Raw genomic sequence first — 19078 nt, 5'->3', positions numbered from 1 at the left:
CCACCTCCATGTGAAAATTGCACAGCCTCAATCCTGCAAAATCCTCCGTTATTTCTTGAATGTGGTCCTTGGAGGAGTGGCACTGTCTCAATCCTGCAAGATTCTCCAGCAATCACTGTCAGTATGTTGAGGCAGAGCCAGTGGTGACATCCTGGAGCAGTGCGGAGCATTTCAAGCATACGCTAGGCCTACATTTGTGCACGCTGAGCATAAATAACACAAAGTCCAGCCCAAGACCTTGAAACAGTACATCCTCCAAAATAAGAGCACCAGTGGAGACGGTTGTTTTGAAAACTATGTTTAAAACGATACTGTATAGTATACTAAGACCCCCTAGTATCGACCCCCTCCCCCTCATTCTCGAGTATGCAACATCTGGCCGGTCAGCTTGTTTTACCCTACCCCGGAAAATTCGAAAGAAGCTGTTTCCACATTAACGGACAATGCATGTGGTAAACCTTTTATATCATCACAACCTTTCGAATTGTTGTAAGTGTGTATCATGTTCTCTTCTCTTGCATTATCTTCTGTTTATTTGCAGTTCAGGTTCTGCGCAAGATGGCCCAGGAACATGTGTATAAAGTGTTGTTCTTTCTGCAATCGGCAGCTTTCATTGCCTTCGTTATAAGTAAGTCAAAGTATCGGTACATTCGTTTTAACTTAAATTCCCTTTGCATTATAGTTTGCATGCGTGAAAGTCACATTAAGATAGGGAATTTAAGAACCATTATGGATGAATGTCACTATGAATTTGTTTAATAAGTATTTGTCAATTCCCCCTCCAGACTGACCCAAATGTTAATGTACAACATCTCTTTTAATGTAATGGTCACTTTGCATGTTCCCTTTTTACTTCCTGACCACTACAGCCTTAACATCTCCAAATCTCCCATCCTGAGGGGAGTCTTGAAATTCAATAGTTTCGGAGAACATTGCTCAAGTAGGCAATGTTTCCCGCTGGTTTCGCTATTGTAAAGTAAGTCCCATATAAGTTAGGCATGTTAGTGCCGTGCGGTAGTAGATTGCTACATTTCAATAATGATGTACCAAGGAATGGAATATTCCGGACAAGCTATACATGGTATTGGACTAGGTTTAATCCCCAAGTTTTGAGACCCCAACTGTTTGATGAAAATTGAAGATGTAAGCCATGTCAACCGTGATGCAGTTTTGCCATCATTTATTTGAGAAAAAAAGGTTAAAGAAAATTAAAACCATAGAGCACACGTATTCGTCAAAAAGTGTTGGAAACATGCCATAGGGTCTAAGTTTTGTCTATGGCACTGCAATTAGTTTTCTTCAGTTTCTCTAATTAAAATGAAACTTACTTTGAATCCCAGTTTTATTCATGTGTGTTGTTGGATTTTAAAGCAAAAAAAAAAAAAAGGCAATAAGAAATACGACACAAAAATGCAGATAAACTAACGGAAAATTATCGGAGGCACACACTAAATCTATTATTTCATTGTAGTATTAAGTTGTTATTTCTTCATTCCAGATTATTCGCAGAAGTCTGATGTTGTTTTTGCCCCGGTCAGACAATCCCCTCCGGTCAGACAATCCCCTCCTGCTACCACTGCGCCTCGTGAGTGCAAATGCATTGAAGCTACCATCAGGACCGCTTTTGATGCTGCGGCTGTTTGCAAGGACGTCCTCGAGTCCAGGGGGAAGATTTCCAACTGCACCCTGGCCGACATCAATAGGAGACCTGGGGTGGTGTTGCTTACCACTACAAACCTCGCCTTCCTGGATGTTACCCTGAACATGCTGGAGAGCATCAAGAGAACGGGTGTGTGCGTCAACACCACTGTCATTGCTGAGGACAAGAAGGTCTTTGAGCAGTTGCGGATGAGACTGGATGGTGATCTGGCATACCGTGTCCTCTTGACTAATTCAGGTGAGATGGACGTCATAGAACACCCACGATCTCATGGCAGCCAGTACTATGGTCTGATGAACAAACGCCAGGCCTATATCCTGGCTTTGCTACAGGAGGGTTACGAGGTGCTGTTTTCAGATGCCGACACTTTTTGGTTCCGGGACCCCTTTCCCTTTTTCGAGGGAGACTTTGACATCTCCTTGATAGACTCTGTCAACCCGTTTGGAGTTAGATCTGGGAAATCCAATTTCTGTGCTGGCTTCGTGTACTTTAAGCCGACCAACGCGAGTCTTCAATTTGTCAAGGCCTGGGTGGATGCACTTGACAGTAACAAAAAGAAAGGCAGGTATACACCGGATCAGAACGTTATGAATGGGCTTCTCAAAAGCGACAAACCCGTGTATGTTAAGATCAAACCCCTGGACACGAACATCTTCCCGTATGGACCCAAATTTTATGACCTGCTTGCGAAAAAGGCGAACTATTCAACTGTTGTAATGCACGCCGCCAGTATCCGTGGACATGAGGCCAAAGTTACGAAGTTCAAGAGTTCAGACATGTGGTTGGTAAACAAGACGACAAATGAGATGCTAGCAGAAAGCACGTGACTTCTCTGAGAGTCGGTTGGTGTATCCGGTTCGTAAGTGACTGCGTCATCGCGCACGCACCGCTGATTACTAGCGCCACTTTGCACTACTTCCGGTTCTAATGGTTGCAATGATTTTCAATGCTACTCCGTCTGTAGTGGGCGTGGTTTCAGTTAAAAAGATGTAGCGTTTACGAACCGGATACATGTAAAAGGCCAGTTAATACTCGGCGCCAATGCTTGTGCACATTTTGGACGTCACAAGTATGCGCTTATTCGAAATACCTCCTCCCTAGTGATGTTGAACGCAAAACTTTAACTTTCGTTAAAGGTAGAGTTTATTATTTGCTGCCCTCCAAATAACTTTATTTTTAAGAAGCATACTTGGTTTTTAGTACTGGCTCTAAACCCCATGTGAAATTATTCTTTCTGGCATGCTGTCATTTAAAAAAAAAATCAAGAAAAGATCATTTCCAAAGATGCGTTTGAAGACGCATTTTTGGAAATTTCCGTTAGTAGTTGGTTTTTGATTCGGCAAAGCCATGAATGGGTGCGCGCAAGCGTTGACAGGACAAACACGCGCGTGCGGTTGCTATAATGCGTCGGTTCATTGCGTGACATCGCGTAACTGCAATCGGCTGAATGGAAACAACTTTGATTTGAAATCGAGATCCTGTTGTTTACTCGGAATATCCATCGTTTGCTGAGCTAAATTTAATCAGGTTAGTTGTTCAGCACCCTTCTTTAGATTTTGAGCACTTCTGTTCCTTCAACTGACGAAAAGTGTAATGCACAAATGACAAATAATATGCTCTACCTTCAATTCATAATTCGTTTAGCATTTGTATTATCATGCAGTATGAATCGGGTCTTTACACATTGTCTTTCAAGATGTCTGGCGCTATGATTGAGGTTTAACATGGTGGCCAAAGTTTCAGTTATTTATACATGTATCGTCATTGATAAACCAGTTACGATAATTTTAGGTTGGGTTTGTTAAACAGAGACGATTTGATGGTCACAGAGTCGGACCGTCCATTGAAGCGCGATACGCGTGATAGCCTGTTTACATCGAATTTGGGTCCACTTATTGGAGCAACTTTTTCGTTTAACTTTTCAGGTTGGGTATACTATTTCTTCTTTTTTTTTCGGTGTTCGTGCATATTAGAGGTGGGGATGAAGTCTGTTGAAATATTCATGTCAGCCTGACCGATTCTCAGATTCTATTTTTGTTTAATTATTAACTTGCAATACTGAAATGAGTTGTGCTCAAGCAGTGCCTGTCCTATTCTGCGAACTTTTCCGTCTGAGTTTTTTTAAAAATGTAATCACTGTGTGCTTTTAAGTCATAAAGATTTACTGATATTGTTAAAACTGTTGTAGCCACTTTTTCCACAAGATCCATCGAATTAGTTAACCTGTGAATGAATGTGGGAAGCAGTGGAACAGTTTTTATGTAATATCTGGGGTTTTTTTTCTCCTGATGTTAATGGAACAATTTTATCGTGCTGTGAAAATGTATGGTTCGGAAGTGGAAGTATGCAGAAGATGGTGTGCTATGAGGCTGTAAACCTGCAATTGTTATTTGTAAGCTACGAATTTTTACCTTTTTTGGTTCCTTTCCAAGAAAATATTTTAACACTTTGTGCTACATTTTGTATACAAGCCTTAATGCATGCAATACCTCCAACGCGTCATAGAACTATGTACATGTACTCGATTTCGTAATTAAGAAATATTGTGTTTAAAATCATATTTAAAAGGTCTACATTTTGAAAGTTTGATATTTAATTGTCTGGTGATGGAATTAATTGAATTTGTGTCACACTTTGGTGATATTTTTTTCAAGAGAAAAAATTAAGAAGCAAGGAACGCTAATTACGTAATTTAAATCTGAATTTCGATACGATTAGGCTGTGTCGTGATTAGTGTTCTACCGAACATACAACATCACGTATTTTTTTTGTGCACCACTTATTACAAGTACACCCATAAAAAGTGTAAGCATCGGTACAATAATCACCTAGTATACGATGTAGAAGTGAAACAAGCACAGGCCCCTCAATAACAAGAGACTTTTTGAGAGAGTCTTGTGTATAAAACTCTTTTAGGCCAAAAAATGATAAATAGTCGGTCTCTGGTCAGCGCGCGCGATTTTAATCATGCGCGTCAACCTTTTTTTCCTTCAACTGGTCCGCGGTAGCTACAACAGTGCCCTCTATTGTCGCAACTTTTCAATTTTTTTTACCAAGGAATGGGGAAACCGCACCAAGGCAAATGATGGAGGGCACCAAGGCAAATTATGGAGGACACCAATGTATATGAGGACACAAAAAGAAAAAAAATAGTACCCACCTTGTCTGTACAATCCATGCTTAGAAAGAAAAAAAAGCCGCCACCCCCCCCCCCCCCCCCGCGTCGCCGCATCAATTCCGGAACTTTGGTCTGACCAGAGACCGACTGTTTTTTTTTTTGGCCTTAAGTAAATAGGCGTAAATAGAAAGTTAACTTTTTTAATTTCGATGATAATGTTTCTGCATTAATCTGAAAAAAAGAAGAAGATAAATATGGTATAAAAGATGTCTACGCTAGCAGTAAATGACAAGTGTGACATGCCGTTTCGCAGGCCACGTATTGTTATATTTTCATTGAAAAATGGATATGAGTTAAAATATATCAATCAATATTATACATAACCACAATAGCCCTCGGACATAAAGATGTCACGCTTTGTTTACACGTGCGCTTTCTTATGGAAGAGGGGTGGTGACGAGTCACAATCTCCCGTAGGAAAGCGCACATTTATACAAATAATTTGTTAAGTCGTGAGTCTCAGTCCATTTAGGAGGTTGGGGTATTTTAAAACAAACATTGTAGCAACTTAGAACGTTGTGCTATCAAAACTAAGACATGTTTGCCACACAAAATAAAAATGATTTGGTGTATTAATCATGTTTTCAGTTGAACCGTACGTCAAATACACATGCAGGGGAAGACGTTTAAACGTTTAGAAATGTTTTGATTGCAATAAAAATGTGTGCCGAAGGAGGAAAACATGGTGGGTCTGTCCAATATATTCCTACGTCGCGTCATTACACGCATGCCTGCCAGCATCGTTCCTCACTCACACTAAGATATTCAAAGGGGTGCTTTGTAAATCATTTTGCGAATCGCAGCTTCTGACAATTAAAACACATGTTGTCTATTTTGCCGAGAGTTCCAAGGCTGTCCACATGCACCAGAGAACCAGAGAGGATGACCAGATATTTGTACTATTTGTATAAACAAATAATATTGAATTGTTCCCATCATCTTTCAAAGCGTCGGTGATTTAAACACCATATTTCCATATTATACATGTATAGCTATTTCTCTACAGCCATGGGCAGCTATGAATATGCTTAACGCGGAGAGAGCGCCCTCTCTCGATATTGTCGGATCCTGGGGGGTTCAGCATCTTTTGGGGAGGGCAACAAGGCACCAAGGCTACAAATTTGAAATGGTGGGGGATCTCATTTGACGCTAGGTGCGCTCTATTCCCAGTAAAGCCCTATCGCAATTCTATTTTTATTCGTGTCCGGGAGAAAGGGGGATGAGTAGCGCAGATTTAAATCTAGATATCACTGAAAAATTGCCTGGGTTAATTTTACCAAAGAAAGGGTGAAAACTGGAACTACCCAAACTTGGGTTGTTCTATAACCAATTGTTTGGGTTATAATTTATGTTAAATTCAACCAAAATTTATAGTCGTACAAGACCAAATAAAATTTGGTCTTGAATAACCACAAGTTTTGGTTGAATTTAGCAGAAATTCTAACCCAAACAGTTGGTTATAGAACAACCCAAGTTTGGGTAGTTCCAGTTTTCACCCTTTTTTGGGTAAAATTAACGCAGGCAATTTTTTCAGTGATCGATTCTGTGGTTTAAAGGTAACCGACACAATTTGCAAACATTATAAAAGGAAATTGCAAAAATCTGAAATAACCCCACTTAATTTAAAGTAAATAATAGGATCAAGCCTCCCGTGAAATCATTTTAACATGTCCAACAAAAGAAGAATTAAAAACGTGTCATCGTGATGTTTTGGACCTAACCATTTCGTGAAAAACCGGCCTATTTTCACATACTGTCCCCATTTGACCGAATTTAGTTTACCTTGCAGTTGGTTACATATTTGTAAATTGGAATTATTTTTCGGCGAGTCACAAACTAGGAACATACCATCAGATGGTTCAAGTCAAAGCGTAGTAGCCCTAACTCCCCAGGGGTGTGAGGAGGAAAAAATGTTTATTGAAGGATTCGGGACTGTCAGACTTTGAACATTTTGGTAGGAGGGCTCTCAACGGAAACTTTGCTCTGCGTCGAGAAAATTGAAGAAGCATTTTCACAGTTTTCTCAAAATATATTATATTTACTGATCTGAATGTTAGGCTGGTTAGTTTCATTTAATAAACTGCTTCAACGAAGTGGTGCAAAACAAAAAATCCAAACTGTTATACCAAAATTAATGACAATTTTGCGCTTCAGTTCGTTTAATCAAATCATTTCACACTTGTGTCTTCATAATACAATGGGAAAGGTAACAATGAGAAGCATACATATTACTGATAACACAGCGAAAAGACAGGTTGAATAAAACATATGAGCTACCAATGAGAACGAAGTCATACCGGCATGAGTGAATAAATGATTCAATAATTAAAATGACAATTGAACTTGGCAATTCACAAGAGTAAAGACAAAGTCCTTACGATAATTCACCGTTTTCAGAAGAAGATGTTCAAGTCTGTGATTGATCAAATCAGTTTGATTTTATGCGTTGCGTTCTTATTCCATTTAGAATATAGTTTGATATAAGTAGTCGGAAAGTTAACATGCATGCTTTGAAAATATAAGATGTAATCATGTGAATCATCGACCAAGCAGAACTAGCACTAAAAGTAGCCCTAACTTTTCTGCATTTTTGACTAACAGACACTACCCTGCACGTAACAGTGAATATAAGCAATAGCATATTTACATGCAAAAAAAGTTCAACCCAAAAGGGAAAGACTGATTTCAAAATACAATAATGTGTTTTTTGTTACACCTTATAATGCATGGTATTATGTTATGATTACTTGAAAACTTATAATACAGTCTCCACTTTGTAAAGCACTAATTACGTATCATCTTGTCACGCACTGTTGAGAAATCATTTTGTCCAACTCTAACCATCGCTCATTTTCATGTGACTTATGTATGATTTCAGGAACTCTTTGAAGACAATCGATTATACTATCAATATTTCTTAATATGAAATTACCAGCCACCGCGGGTAATGAATACATTATTTTGACAATTAACAGTAAACAACATACATATTTCATATATTTTTCGGATGTTTTCCGCGTTTATTTCAGGTTTTTTTTTACTCTTGTGAAAACTTTTGCATTCATTTTGATTTTAATGAATAATATACTTCACGTTTGTTAAATCTACAAACATACACAACTATTTTGATATCAATGTTTATTACCTACAATGTTAATACATTGTTCACCACACCCACAGCCCAATAAAAAAAAATGTTCAAATGAGCGAGAGGGTCCATGACGTTGATTTTGAATGTACACATTTTGCTTTGAGATGGATATTGATCAATTTGGAAATGCTGCCAGATCGAATCTCACGTCCTCTATAGGGAAAATTGCGAAGCAACCTTTTCCCAGACCAATTAGAACAAGCAGCCAACATTATTTAAAATGCAGCTCATACGCACCTGAGTGGAATGGAACTTCATGTCCGTGTCTTAGCCCCAATGTTTCATATTATGATAACGAATTCTACAAACGTCACAACTGTGTTTCGGGATCACCGGTATCTCCCATTGATGTAAATCTGTTTATGGAACGGTTTGAATGCCTTGCATGCATTGGAATCGTACGCAGATAAGCAGTCTACCAAGTAATTTAGGTATTTGGATGATACCTAGCTATAAATAAGGAACAACAAAATTGTTCCCTTCTTTGACCACATCAAGATCACACAGGAGATCATTCCATACATGTACTCCCTGTGTCAGAATTCAAGCGGTTTCGTTGTTGCTAGTAAATTATAGATTAAACTTTATTGTATGCAATCCGTGTGCATCTGAGTTGCTTAGTTTTTGAGAAATTCAGCTCCCAAGATATACGTCACTTCGTGAAACAGATTTTTGTCATGTTCATCGTATGTCATACAACGCACGTAATAGAGATTTGTTGATTCGTGATACGCTTAATAATCCGGGGCGTTAGTAAAAACGTCATACACGCGCACCCACCACCATTGATTACTAGCGCCCATTGGCTACAAACGCTCGAGCTGCGTTAACTTCCGGTTCCAATCGTGCAGAAAGTGCTGGAGGTGACGTCACACTAACGAACCGGATTTACACTTTAGATGATGATGATGATGTCGACGCTCCTTTGTGACGTCATAGCACTATGGGAATTAGCGTGTAAAGTGGCGTATCGGAATACGACACTTTGTGGTGCAACATTTTCTATTTTTAGAGATATGCCGCACAGTCTAAGCATTCTTAGTTGATTAGAGCTCAGATCAGAATAAAGCTTTCTGAGAATGAGCACTTTCATTAAATAATAACGTTAATGACAAAAACTCAATTTGGCAAAAATCGAAATACGCCGGTTCGTGGTGCGACCGACGGTATGTACCAACAGAAGGCCTGGAGTTCATCTCAGCCGTACCAACAAGTCCTTGAATTAGGTGGTTGAAGGGTGCCAAAGAGGCATTGATTTGAAGAGAGAAGAGCTTTCACTTAACAGAGGGCTGCGACACAATTTAGCGGGAGGTCACAATTCTGCTATCAAGAAGATCCCTCGACGATTCAGCTCATGTACCCGTTACAGTAATTTAACCCCAGCTCTTGACATGAACTATTGCCGCTTCGAGACCAGTCGGCCCGTTGAAGCATCAGGGGTAACGATGTGAAACATTGCCACTCAGCAAACAAACGCAAATCAGGTAAAAAATCAGATTCAATTTAGGCACATTTATTAATTTGTGTACAATACCCGAGATAATAATACGTTTGCGAAAACGTATATGCTTGTTATCGGAAAGGTAGGGTCTATTTCCAAAACTGATACCAGTATGTATTTCCTTTTTTGCCGGATAGTTCCTTCTTGTAGTTTTCGAAGGGATCATAGTTTGCCTTCTTGACTTTGGTCAAAATATCTGCTTGTTTGCGGACATCCTGGAGTGCCTTTACTCTAGATTTCCAACCTGGCTTGGCCTCTGTCCTTTCGGACTCAATCAACAAGTCCACATACTCCACTGTGCTCAGCGGGTTCGGCTTCAAAGCAATCTCTTCCAGACGCTTCAGACTCTGGTGAGAATCAGTTATTAGAACAAATACACATTTCTGGACACTGAGGAATTCTTCAAAGTGTTTTTTGATGACCTGCTCTACAGTAAGCTTCTTCCCTGTAGCGTCTTTGTATCGTTCTTCGAGTTCGGCATACGTCCGCTTCTCATTCTCACTGTAGTATTCAAACTTGTAGGCCTGATTAAAGTGCACGTTCCAAATGCACTTGCCCGGACATATTCTGCACTGACCATTACTCTCCATTGCCCAACACCCACTCTTGTCACTGTCATTTGCAATACCACAGGGATGGTGGCAGCTGAAGTGACATTTGGAGCAGTTTGTGATATAATCTGATATTTTAACCATTCTGCTTTTCGGAACTTCAACCTCATATTCGAATGACTTGTTTGCTTGTATTTCTGTTTCGTGCTGCTCGAGTATTTGCTGCTCATTGCGTAATTCTTCCAGTTTACAAACACCCATCTGAATTTGGGGTTGCAAACCTTCTACAGCGGTCTCCAGTCGCTTCCGCTCCTGCAGAACTTCTTTTGTAAGTGACAGGCTCCTAGATTCCAAGCTATTGAGAGCACAGAAGAAGTTGCACATGCTCCTCATCCCCATTCGCCAAAACATCTTGTCGAAATTGTCTTCGTCGTCCGTATCTCTACAAGCCCTCCCTCCCTGTTTTTGGTCCTCATTGCTAGCAAAAAGAGCCGAGTTGTTGAACTTGAACATGCTGTCACTGCAAGGAATATCTGCTTCTTTAATTGCATCGATAACTGGAGGCTTTTGCCCATCACAGAAAGTGACCAGGAGAAGTATGTTTGGGGAGATGTCTTTACCGAAAACGGAAAGGATGGAGTCAAACACATACCGCTGTGTGTGGGTGAGGCGTGCCAGCGAAGACTGAGCAACAAAGCCTATAGCGTCTATATGATCCACTTTGTGAGCCTCGGAATGAGAGAAGAAATTGCGTATCTGATCAACGATGGCTATGTCACGCTCAATACCTCTTGTATCTCCAAACCCTGGCGTATCAATGATCGTCAACGTGTAAGGAATGTTGTGGTGTTTGTTTCCATAAATAGTGTAGGAAGATATGTTTTGAGTTTGACTATGCGCCTGTGACTGTGCTCCCTCTCCTTGTTGGTCAATGATCTTGAATCGAAACCCGTCATCCCACTGTACTTTAAGGATATAGTTGATCATCCCATTAATCAGTGTACTCTTACCTGCGCCTGTGGCACCAACGACCATGATCACTTTGTGCTGCTGAGCCATACCAAATCTCTTACCAAAGCTATAGCTACGGTACTTTCTGCCAGCGGAAACGGACTGTCGATTCAATGGAACCTTCAAAATAGTCGGTGTCCCAGTAGACTCGCATCCCTTTGTGAGTATTTCAGCATTTTCAGCAATTTTCCTGGTGTATCTTACAGGCCGGTGAACTTGATCGGTAGCAATTTCAAGCGGTTCACTTTCTGTACCATTTCCAGCACTACCACACTCAGCAGACACCCAAATTCTGTAAGATTCGTTAGTTTTGAGGTCGTCAATTGTAACTAGACACGAGTCACCACTTGTAGACTTTGCAACTTCTTGATGAGGTTTAGCGATTGAACCTCCTTTAACTTGATTGTATTTCACCGAGTAACGCTCAATTTGTACGTCTTTAGCCCGGACGGCTGGGGGCTCCCACGCGATGGTAACGCAGGTGTGAGATACTGCATGCTTCCTTACCTTTGCCGGAGGACCAACAGGCAGTGTTGTGCATGGATCACTGATCTCACCTGCCTGACTTACACCAACTGGACAAACTGCAACGACCTGGAATTGGTAGGATGTCAACGGCTGTAAGTTTTGGATGGTAAGTTCTTCATCAGCCTTTTTTGTACATGATTTCTGCCATTGCGAGCCTGGCTCCGATTTTCGGTACTGTACATTGTAGTGTTGCACCTCCGAAATGCCCATTTTAGGTGGCAGCCATTCCAGACAGATTTCTTCATGTGTCTTGCTCTTTACTAACGGTTTGCCAGGTTTGCTTGGTGGTTCGAAAACCTTCGGCGTTAGATTACCCTCCTCGTACAACATAATTGGAGCCCATGAACTTCCCTCATCACCGACACCTGTGACTGCATAAGCAGTTTCGTAGCTACCAGCATCCGTAGTTGCGTGGTAAAACTCTGCAAAATTTCTTGCGCCCAATCTCATCTTCACTGAAGCCGATTTGTCGAAAAAACAACATGAGTGATTGTCTTGAGCAGGTGCTGACACATTAGGAGATTTGAGATACTGAGACAAGACCTCCAGGTAGCTCTCCTGGCGTTGGAGGGGGAACGTAAAGCAGACGACATTCTGCATCAAAGGATCTAAGACGAGCTTTTCTAAATCCGCCCGCGTCTTGATGATTGGAATCCCGGCAAAGAGGTTATTCATGTAAGCCTCGACGACATTCATCTCTTTCTCTCTGCTAACGATCCAGCTATTGAGTTGTTCCAAACCGAACGGTGACTGTACTGAATCGCCGAGGAAATCAGCTAACGCTTGCTCCTCAATACTACCCCCTCTGATTGCTGGCAATGCTCGTGCCAGATATTCCTCTAAAGACAATTTATACTCAAGTATCCGTTTTTTAAGCGCGGCGAATTTCTCTTGAAACTGCGGGAAATCTATGCAGACTTGTGTTCTGATCAAGTCGTTGCATTTAACTTCAAGGTCCCCAAGTCCCTCCAAGATCCCCTGACATTGGCTGATAAAGTTAATGCTGATTTGATGAGCCAACTTAGCTGCTTTTTTATCCAATTTAGCCAAGGGATAGAGCCAAACACGCACCTGAACGGCATTTTCTCCGTCATTGCCAATCATTGAAGGCAAGTTTTTATATATGCGCACAGCTTCTTCGTAACTTGACGCGTTATTTTCTATGATAAAGTCGCCATGAAATCTACAACGCATCTCATCAATCGCCTCTCGCTCACTTGTTTTAAGCGATCCCTCTCCATCAATTTCTAATGAAGCCAACCGTTTTACCATGCCATACATTTGGCCCTGAACATCCTCGATGTTTTCCTCACTCTCACAGTCCCTATCAAATACGAAAAAAGCCTGCGCCCCATACAGGATCCCTGTTACTACATGAGTAGCTGTACCTTGGTCAAAGACGTCTGGGTGCTGAACATTGTGCACACCCAGATGCTTCATGGTCAACTGCTCAAACTTTGTGGTTGTTTTGTAATGCAATGTCAGTCGAGCCTGTTTATGCGAAGGTTTATTGTCGTAGAGGAAGTTGGCAGATCCTTGAACATCTACTAGACCTCCCAGGAAGCTGGCCTTCAGTGACGCATCGATGTTAAGGGAGGATGCCTTGTCGTCCACTCTGTCGGATAACATGATGTCAAACTCTGTACTGGGCTGGGGCTGTTCGTCACGATCTTTTTGTAAAACGTGTTGGTCCCAGAGAGTCATGCCCGGAATGAGACGGTCTGTGCGGCAGTCATATAGCATGCCGAGCTGCATGGGACGACCCAACGCAGCTAGCTCTAGCACGCCTTGGTCTGTCATTCTTAGGGTTAGCACCTGTGCCTCTATTAAAAAGAACAAAAAAATACGGCATGGCTTCAATACCAACGTATTAAGAGTCATTTCGTGTAAATACTTCATATAAGTGTCCACACTCAAAAAATCGATGAAAGGACTTTGGGAGCAAGTAACCAAAATAGACTTTTTAAACCGATATTTTGCCCGTTGCCATGGTTACGGGCCATTATGTGTTTTGGCAATTTTGAGGCTGCAAATTTCATTTTTTTGCGTTATTTTCAAAGGTCATCAAGCCAAACTGCGAAGTAATGTCACAAAAGTAACTATATCACGCTATATCACGACAAAGTATCATCCTTACCCTTACAAGAAAACATAGAAACACTTCTGAAAAATCTCTTTTATATTATTTTTAGGCCCTATAATACAGCATGTTTTTGCAACTAGCAAAATTGCATTTTTTACCCCATTTTTATACCCCCAAAATGGCACTTGCCAGGGCACTCAGAATAATTTCCCTTCGGCTGTGGTTAGTTCAGAGATTTGTCTTTTCATATCTGGTGAGAAAATTTTGGGTTATTGTATAGCCTTTGTGCAGTTGCGCTCCAAAAATGGTAATTTTCACAAAAACCTTAAAATGTGTATTTTCAGTGTTTTCCTTTGTTTTGAGTAATAACTTGTATAATTGGTATTGTTCATGAATCTAGCACATTTTCACAAACAGAATCAGACTGCGCATCATTTTTAGGCCAGTGGATGAATAGTAGGCCGTGTACTCCCCCCACACCTGGCTAGGCTCCACCCACTCCCCCTGTGCCACCGAATTTTGAACTGTGTTGCATGTCGAAACAAATGTAAATAAATAATATGCAAGTGAACGCTTTAGAAATTACATAGACTTCCTTTTCTTAGCCCCCTCCCCCCTTCCCCCACCCCGTGGGCATTGCTTGGGGTTGAGGGTGGGGTGTGACCACCCACCACTTGGCAATGTCGGTAAAATCATTGTCACATGGGCAAAACTCATGTGTTTGCAAGCCGCAATGAATAATAAAAACCATATCCATTGTTCACTGATTGAAGTGCACCATTATTCAAATGATGTCCAGTCCTCCCCTCCTGCTAGGCCCCGCCCCTTCCCTTGCCACCAAATTTAGATTTTGATTTCTGCATGTATTTGCCTAAATTAAATTGTAAATACTAGATATCAATTTGCAAGCGAACCTTTTACAATCTACACCAACAGCCGTCTCACAGCTAGCCCCTTCCCCTGCCACCCCCATTCCCAAAGCTCAAAAGAGAACCACGCCCTCCCCCCAAAAATCAACAAGTACAATTTCGTTCAGATTACATACATGCATATGGCCTTGGGGAAAGTCTGAATTATGTAAGGTGGCTTTTTTACAACACGGGTTAGCTGGGAATATCCGAAAAGCGAGGAGGAGAAGGGGTGTGTATGTCGCGGGAGTGGGGGGATGGGAAGGGTGATCTGGACACACGCATGTACACTGCCAACATGTTTTTATATTGCAAGTTACTTTGGAATTACAGTAAAGGTGTGGTGAACAAAATGACGTTTATTTTATTATTTTCAAAACGGAAAAGATCTGGCGATTTAGAGAGCAACTAACTCTTATTTTTTTATATTGAAATACATGTACTTTAAAACAAGGATCACTCCAGTGAAAACTCTGAGAGAACGCAGCATCAATTTTATTGCATGAATTGCAGTCTGACTTGACTTGGCTTTATACATGTAGTTAGGGTCTGAAGTCTTTTTTAGTGGAAGTGTCCTCCAAATTTGTATTTGCCTGATCAACGTGAAATTTCGTGACTTTTAACAGTGATCACCATGGCACCAGACACACCTCTGTAGTGTGTTCATTTTTACCATGGCAACCGTTGTAAAGACATTGGTGCTCATAAACTAAAGTCAAAAATACTTCCATTTTCAAAACCTATATCACGAAAGTATTATCTTAAGACTGGCATTCATGGCTATATAATTAATAACGTGGCCATCATGTAATTTTCACCTTTCAATTTGTACCATTTTCTTTGTTTTGATGTACGTTTCTGATAGTTATTACATGCTTCAATTGCAGAGCATTAAATAACATCACCACAGTTATGTATATTTACTTTAGTTTTGCCACTTCGGGTTGAAAACCCACACATTTTGGGAATAAATCAGTTACTATTAGTCCCTTTGGCAGTGACAATGGATGCATACAATTGCCTGACTGGGATGAATGTTTACACAAAAAATACAGAAATTATGCCCAAAATGTTATCTAGACAAGAGTTTGGAAAAATATATAAAAAACACCTCTAGTGGTAACAGCAATAGAACCAAGAATGTCATATTATAGAGTAAAAGTCAACCAATATTTTCCTGCCAAATCAGTTGTAGGAAAATCGGTCAAAGTATATGCAAATCAACATGGGGATCACAGTGTACCCCTCCCTTTCAGAAAAAAACAACAACCAAATATCCGCCAGAAAGGGTTAAAATCTGTAATCACTGGTTCGGTGGGGAAGTTTATATTTTTTTAATTAACACATTAACAAAACATTCCCTGCTTGTTTACAAAAAAACCTGCAATTATAAGCATCAATACATTTAAATTGCTTGTCATGCAACCATGGACGCACCACAGAAGTGTGGCCATGTTGACTACTGATGACAGTTTGGAAGAGACTCAAAATGTCATGCTGATTACGAAATTACGATTTTGGAGGGCATAGCAGCACCCATAACAGTACTATATTCGACTTTATATGTGCTCGATCTGACCATATTTACACGTATAGGGCCAAGACAATTCAATCAATCAAAATAGAGGCCATTTTGAGTTTTCACGTAAAGTACACGTAGTTTAATATAAAAATATGAGTTATTTGCTCTCGTAATCGCCAAATCACTTCTCTGTATTGAACATAATAAAATAAATGCAGTTTTGTTAAAATATTACGGCATTATGTACATGTACCATGTAGGCTACATGTATCCATATTACACCCTCCCCCCGCGTTTCCAGATATTCCAAACCACTCCCACGTTGCCAAAAAAATAGCCAAACTTACATAGTACACATAAATATGTGGACTTTCCGCAAGGCAAAATGTAACCTTAACAATTTATACATGTTGAATTCTTTGGGAGGGGGAGGGGTCGTTGCTCATAATGAGCACTGGAGTAGGAAGAGGGGTGGCAGGGGGTGGGCTGTGAGACGGGTACGCCAGTTGGTGTAAATTACTAAAGCTTCATTTGCAAATTGATATCTATTTACAAATTCAATTTCGGCAAATACATGCGGAAGTCAAAATCAGAATTTGGTGGCAAGGGAAGGGGCGGAGCCTAGCTGGGAGGGGAGGACTGGACATCATTGGAATAATTGTGCACTTCAATCAGAGGACAATGGATATGGCCATTATTATTCAATGCGGGTTGCAAACACATGAGATTTGCCCATGTGACAATGATTTTGCCGACAAAGCCAAGTTATTGGTGGGTGGTCACACCCCACCCTCAACCCCAAGCAATGCCCACGGGGTGGGGGAAGGGGAGTCTGTGAAAAGGAAGTCTATGTTATTTGTAAAGTGTTCACTTGCAAATTATTTATTTACATTTGTTTCGTTATGCAACATAAAAGTTCAAAATTCGGTGGCACGGGGGAGTGGGCGGGGCCTAGCCAGGTGTGGGGGGAGTACACCACCTACCATTCATCCACTGGTCTAAACATCGTCAAGTGCACAATAAAGGAGATTTTTCAGAAGTGTTTCTATTTTTTTCTTGTAAGGTTAAGGATAATACTTTGTCTTGATAAAGTTACTTTTTGACATTACTTCGCAGTTTGGCTTGATGACCTTTGAAAATAACGCAAAAAAATTAACTTTTTCAGCCTCAAAATTGCCCAAAGATGGCCAAAACACATAATGGCCCGTAACCATGGCAACGGGCAAAATAAAAGTTTTAAAATTTTTTGAGTGTGGACACTTATATGAAGTTTTTACACGAAATGACTCTTAAGTGCATGTATTACATTTCGTGTACCCTCTGGTTAAACACTTTTAGAGCCGGGGTAATTTTTGCAACCCGGGGCGATTCCATGCTAACTCGGACATGGCTCTCAAAATTATGTATTTCACTCGAATCACTCCACAAAGGGTTTGTATGTACAGTAAATGTTGCTTATGTAAATTATTTCCAGATCGTAAAAAGTGCACATTGTTTTTGTACATTCATCTGTTTAAATATTTTGTTTGAAATTCAAAACCAATTTTTTTTTCTCCATACAAAGCAAGTTTTTTAAAATTATTTCCATGATGATCGTGGTCAACACAAAAATATTTCCATTTTGGAAGGGAAGATTGTTAATTTGTTATTTACACGAAAGAAGTGATCCGAAGCTAGCATAGGGGAAACAGTTAGTCTTCTCCCTGTGGTCCTGATATAGTTTGGTAATTTGAGATCAAGTACTCTTCAAACGATCACATAAAAAGTTTCTGATATACGTTTTACGAAAATGTGTGTTTGTAACTCAGGATGAAAAGTAAAGCTGTATTGAAAGAGGATACGCTTGAAGATTTCATGTATCGGATGTGAAGATTTTCAGGTAGAATCTGGATCTTACTTTCAACACTATGCTGTCCTCCAACTTGCCTAAAGGTTTCTTCTGAATGGACTCTTTGGCACCTAAGAAACAAGTAATTAAACAAATATGAAATAAACACAGTTGCCATTGGCCAGTAAACTTTAAAGTGAATATACCACATTTGCTTTTGCTGTAATTTTCAGAAATAATGGATTTTCGGGATTGTCATGGCAAAAATTGTTACACTGACTTTTTCACGTTTTTGGTTCGTAGATGCTGGAAAACAAAGAAAACCAATCATGTGCTTGTAGTCTGGTTCCCTGACCCCACCTAATATAAAACGGAGCAACTTATAGACATTGGACAATTATAAGGTCAGAGAATCAGTCTAGCTGGTTTTAACCCTTCACAGGTGTGTAATTAATAACAAAGAAAATCCGGAATAACTAAATATTAAATATGAGGAGTCGTTTTTGAAAAAAAAACCAGCTTTCTCCAACACTGGTCGTTCGACCAGCTTTTGAACTTGATACAAAAATACCACTTTACTTGAAAATGGCAGCACACCAGGAGCCGTGATTTTACAGGATGCTTTACAGTCATTCCCTCACACCCCAGTAAAGTATTTCGCTATAATTTACTCATTTTGTTTTTTGATATTTGAAAGTGTTGTATCTTCCCTTTAAGCAGAATGATAGATTAACAACAAGCATTTTTCTTCGGTGCGTTATGTGGCAGAATAAAATATTCAGGCAAGTTTAGGATGGTTGAATTTTGTCAATATTAGAGGGCTGTACCTCTGAAAACTCAAAAGGTCGGGTTGGGGATAAACTACTTATTATTTTCATTATTTTGTACAAAAATGCCTTTGATTGATTAGTTGTTCTTACTTAAGGGATCATTCTTCACCACCATTCATTTGTTTAAACCCTAAATGCAGCCTATATTGTAATTTTCCGGCACAGTTGAGGTGGATGTGTGTGTGATTTTGTGTGAAAACTTCAAGTAAGATGGAACTGCTGGAACAATCATCGATAGTAGACTTGGGGGGGGGGGGGGGTCATTCGTTTTAGCGCTTTCAATGTCTATAACAGTATGCATGGCGAGGTAGGAATTGAAGGATGAAA

At 40.2% G+C, this 19078-nt stretch overlaps 2 protein-coding genes across 2 annotated transcripts; one reads left to right on the top strand and one right to left on the bottom strand.

The window, feature by feature from the left end:
• Positions 1 to 521: 521 nt before the first annotated feature.
• On the top strand, positions 522 to 2893 carry LOC119719586 (UDP-D-xylose:L-fucose alpha-1,3-D-xylosyltransferase MGP4-like). The gene is made up of 2 exons (XM_038189062.1): positions 522 to 628; positions 1499 to 2893. The coding sequence occupies exons 1-2, from the start codon at positions 559 to 561 to the stop codon at positions 2485 to 2487; spliced, it is 1059 nt and encodes a 352-aa protein (XP_038044990.1). The 5' UTR covers positions 522 to 558; the 3' UTR covers positions 2488 to 2893.
• A 6273-nt stretch (positions 2894 to 9166) lies between these two features.
• On the bottom strand, positions 9167 to 18048 carry LOC119719096. The gene is made up of 2 exons (XM_038188411.1): positions 17991 to 18048; positions 9167 to 13403 (listed from the first exon to the last, which is right to left on the bottom strand). The coding sequence occupies exon 2, from the start codon at positions 13378 to 13380 to the stop codon at positions 9580 to 9582; it is 3801 nt and encodes a 1266-aa protein (XP_038044339.1). The 5' UTR covers positions 13381 to 13403; positions 17991 to 18048; the 3' UTR covers positions 9167 to 9579.
• Positions 18049 to 19078: the final 1030 nt, after the last annotated feature.

This window comes from Patiria miniata, unplaced genomic scaffold, assembly GCF_015706575.1.
Source record: "Patiria miniata isolate m_02_andy unplaced genomic scaffold, ASM1570657v1 HiC_scaffold_8, whole genome shotgun sequence".
NCBI lineage: Eukaryota > Metazoa > Echinodermata > Asteroidea > Valvatida > Asterinidae > Patiria > Patiria miniata.
This window is presented reverse-complemented; position numbering and strand designations above follow the sequence as displayed.

Excerpts from the sequence above, each read along its gene's own strand:
- LOC119719586 (XM_038189062.1), top strand. The coding sequence starts at position 559 with ATGGCCCAGGAACATGTGTATAAAGTGTTGTTCTTTCTGCAATCGGCA. Across the intron at positions 629-1,498 it reads TTTCATTGCCTTCGTTATAA|ATTATTCGCAGAAGTCTGAT; the intron begins GTAAGTCAAAGT and ends TCTTCATTCCAG.
- LOC119719096 (XM_038188411.1), bottom strand. The coding sequence starts at position 13,380 with ATGACAGACCAAGGCGTGCTAGAGCTAGCTGCGTTGGGTCGTCCCATG.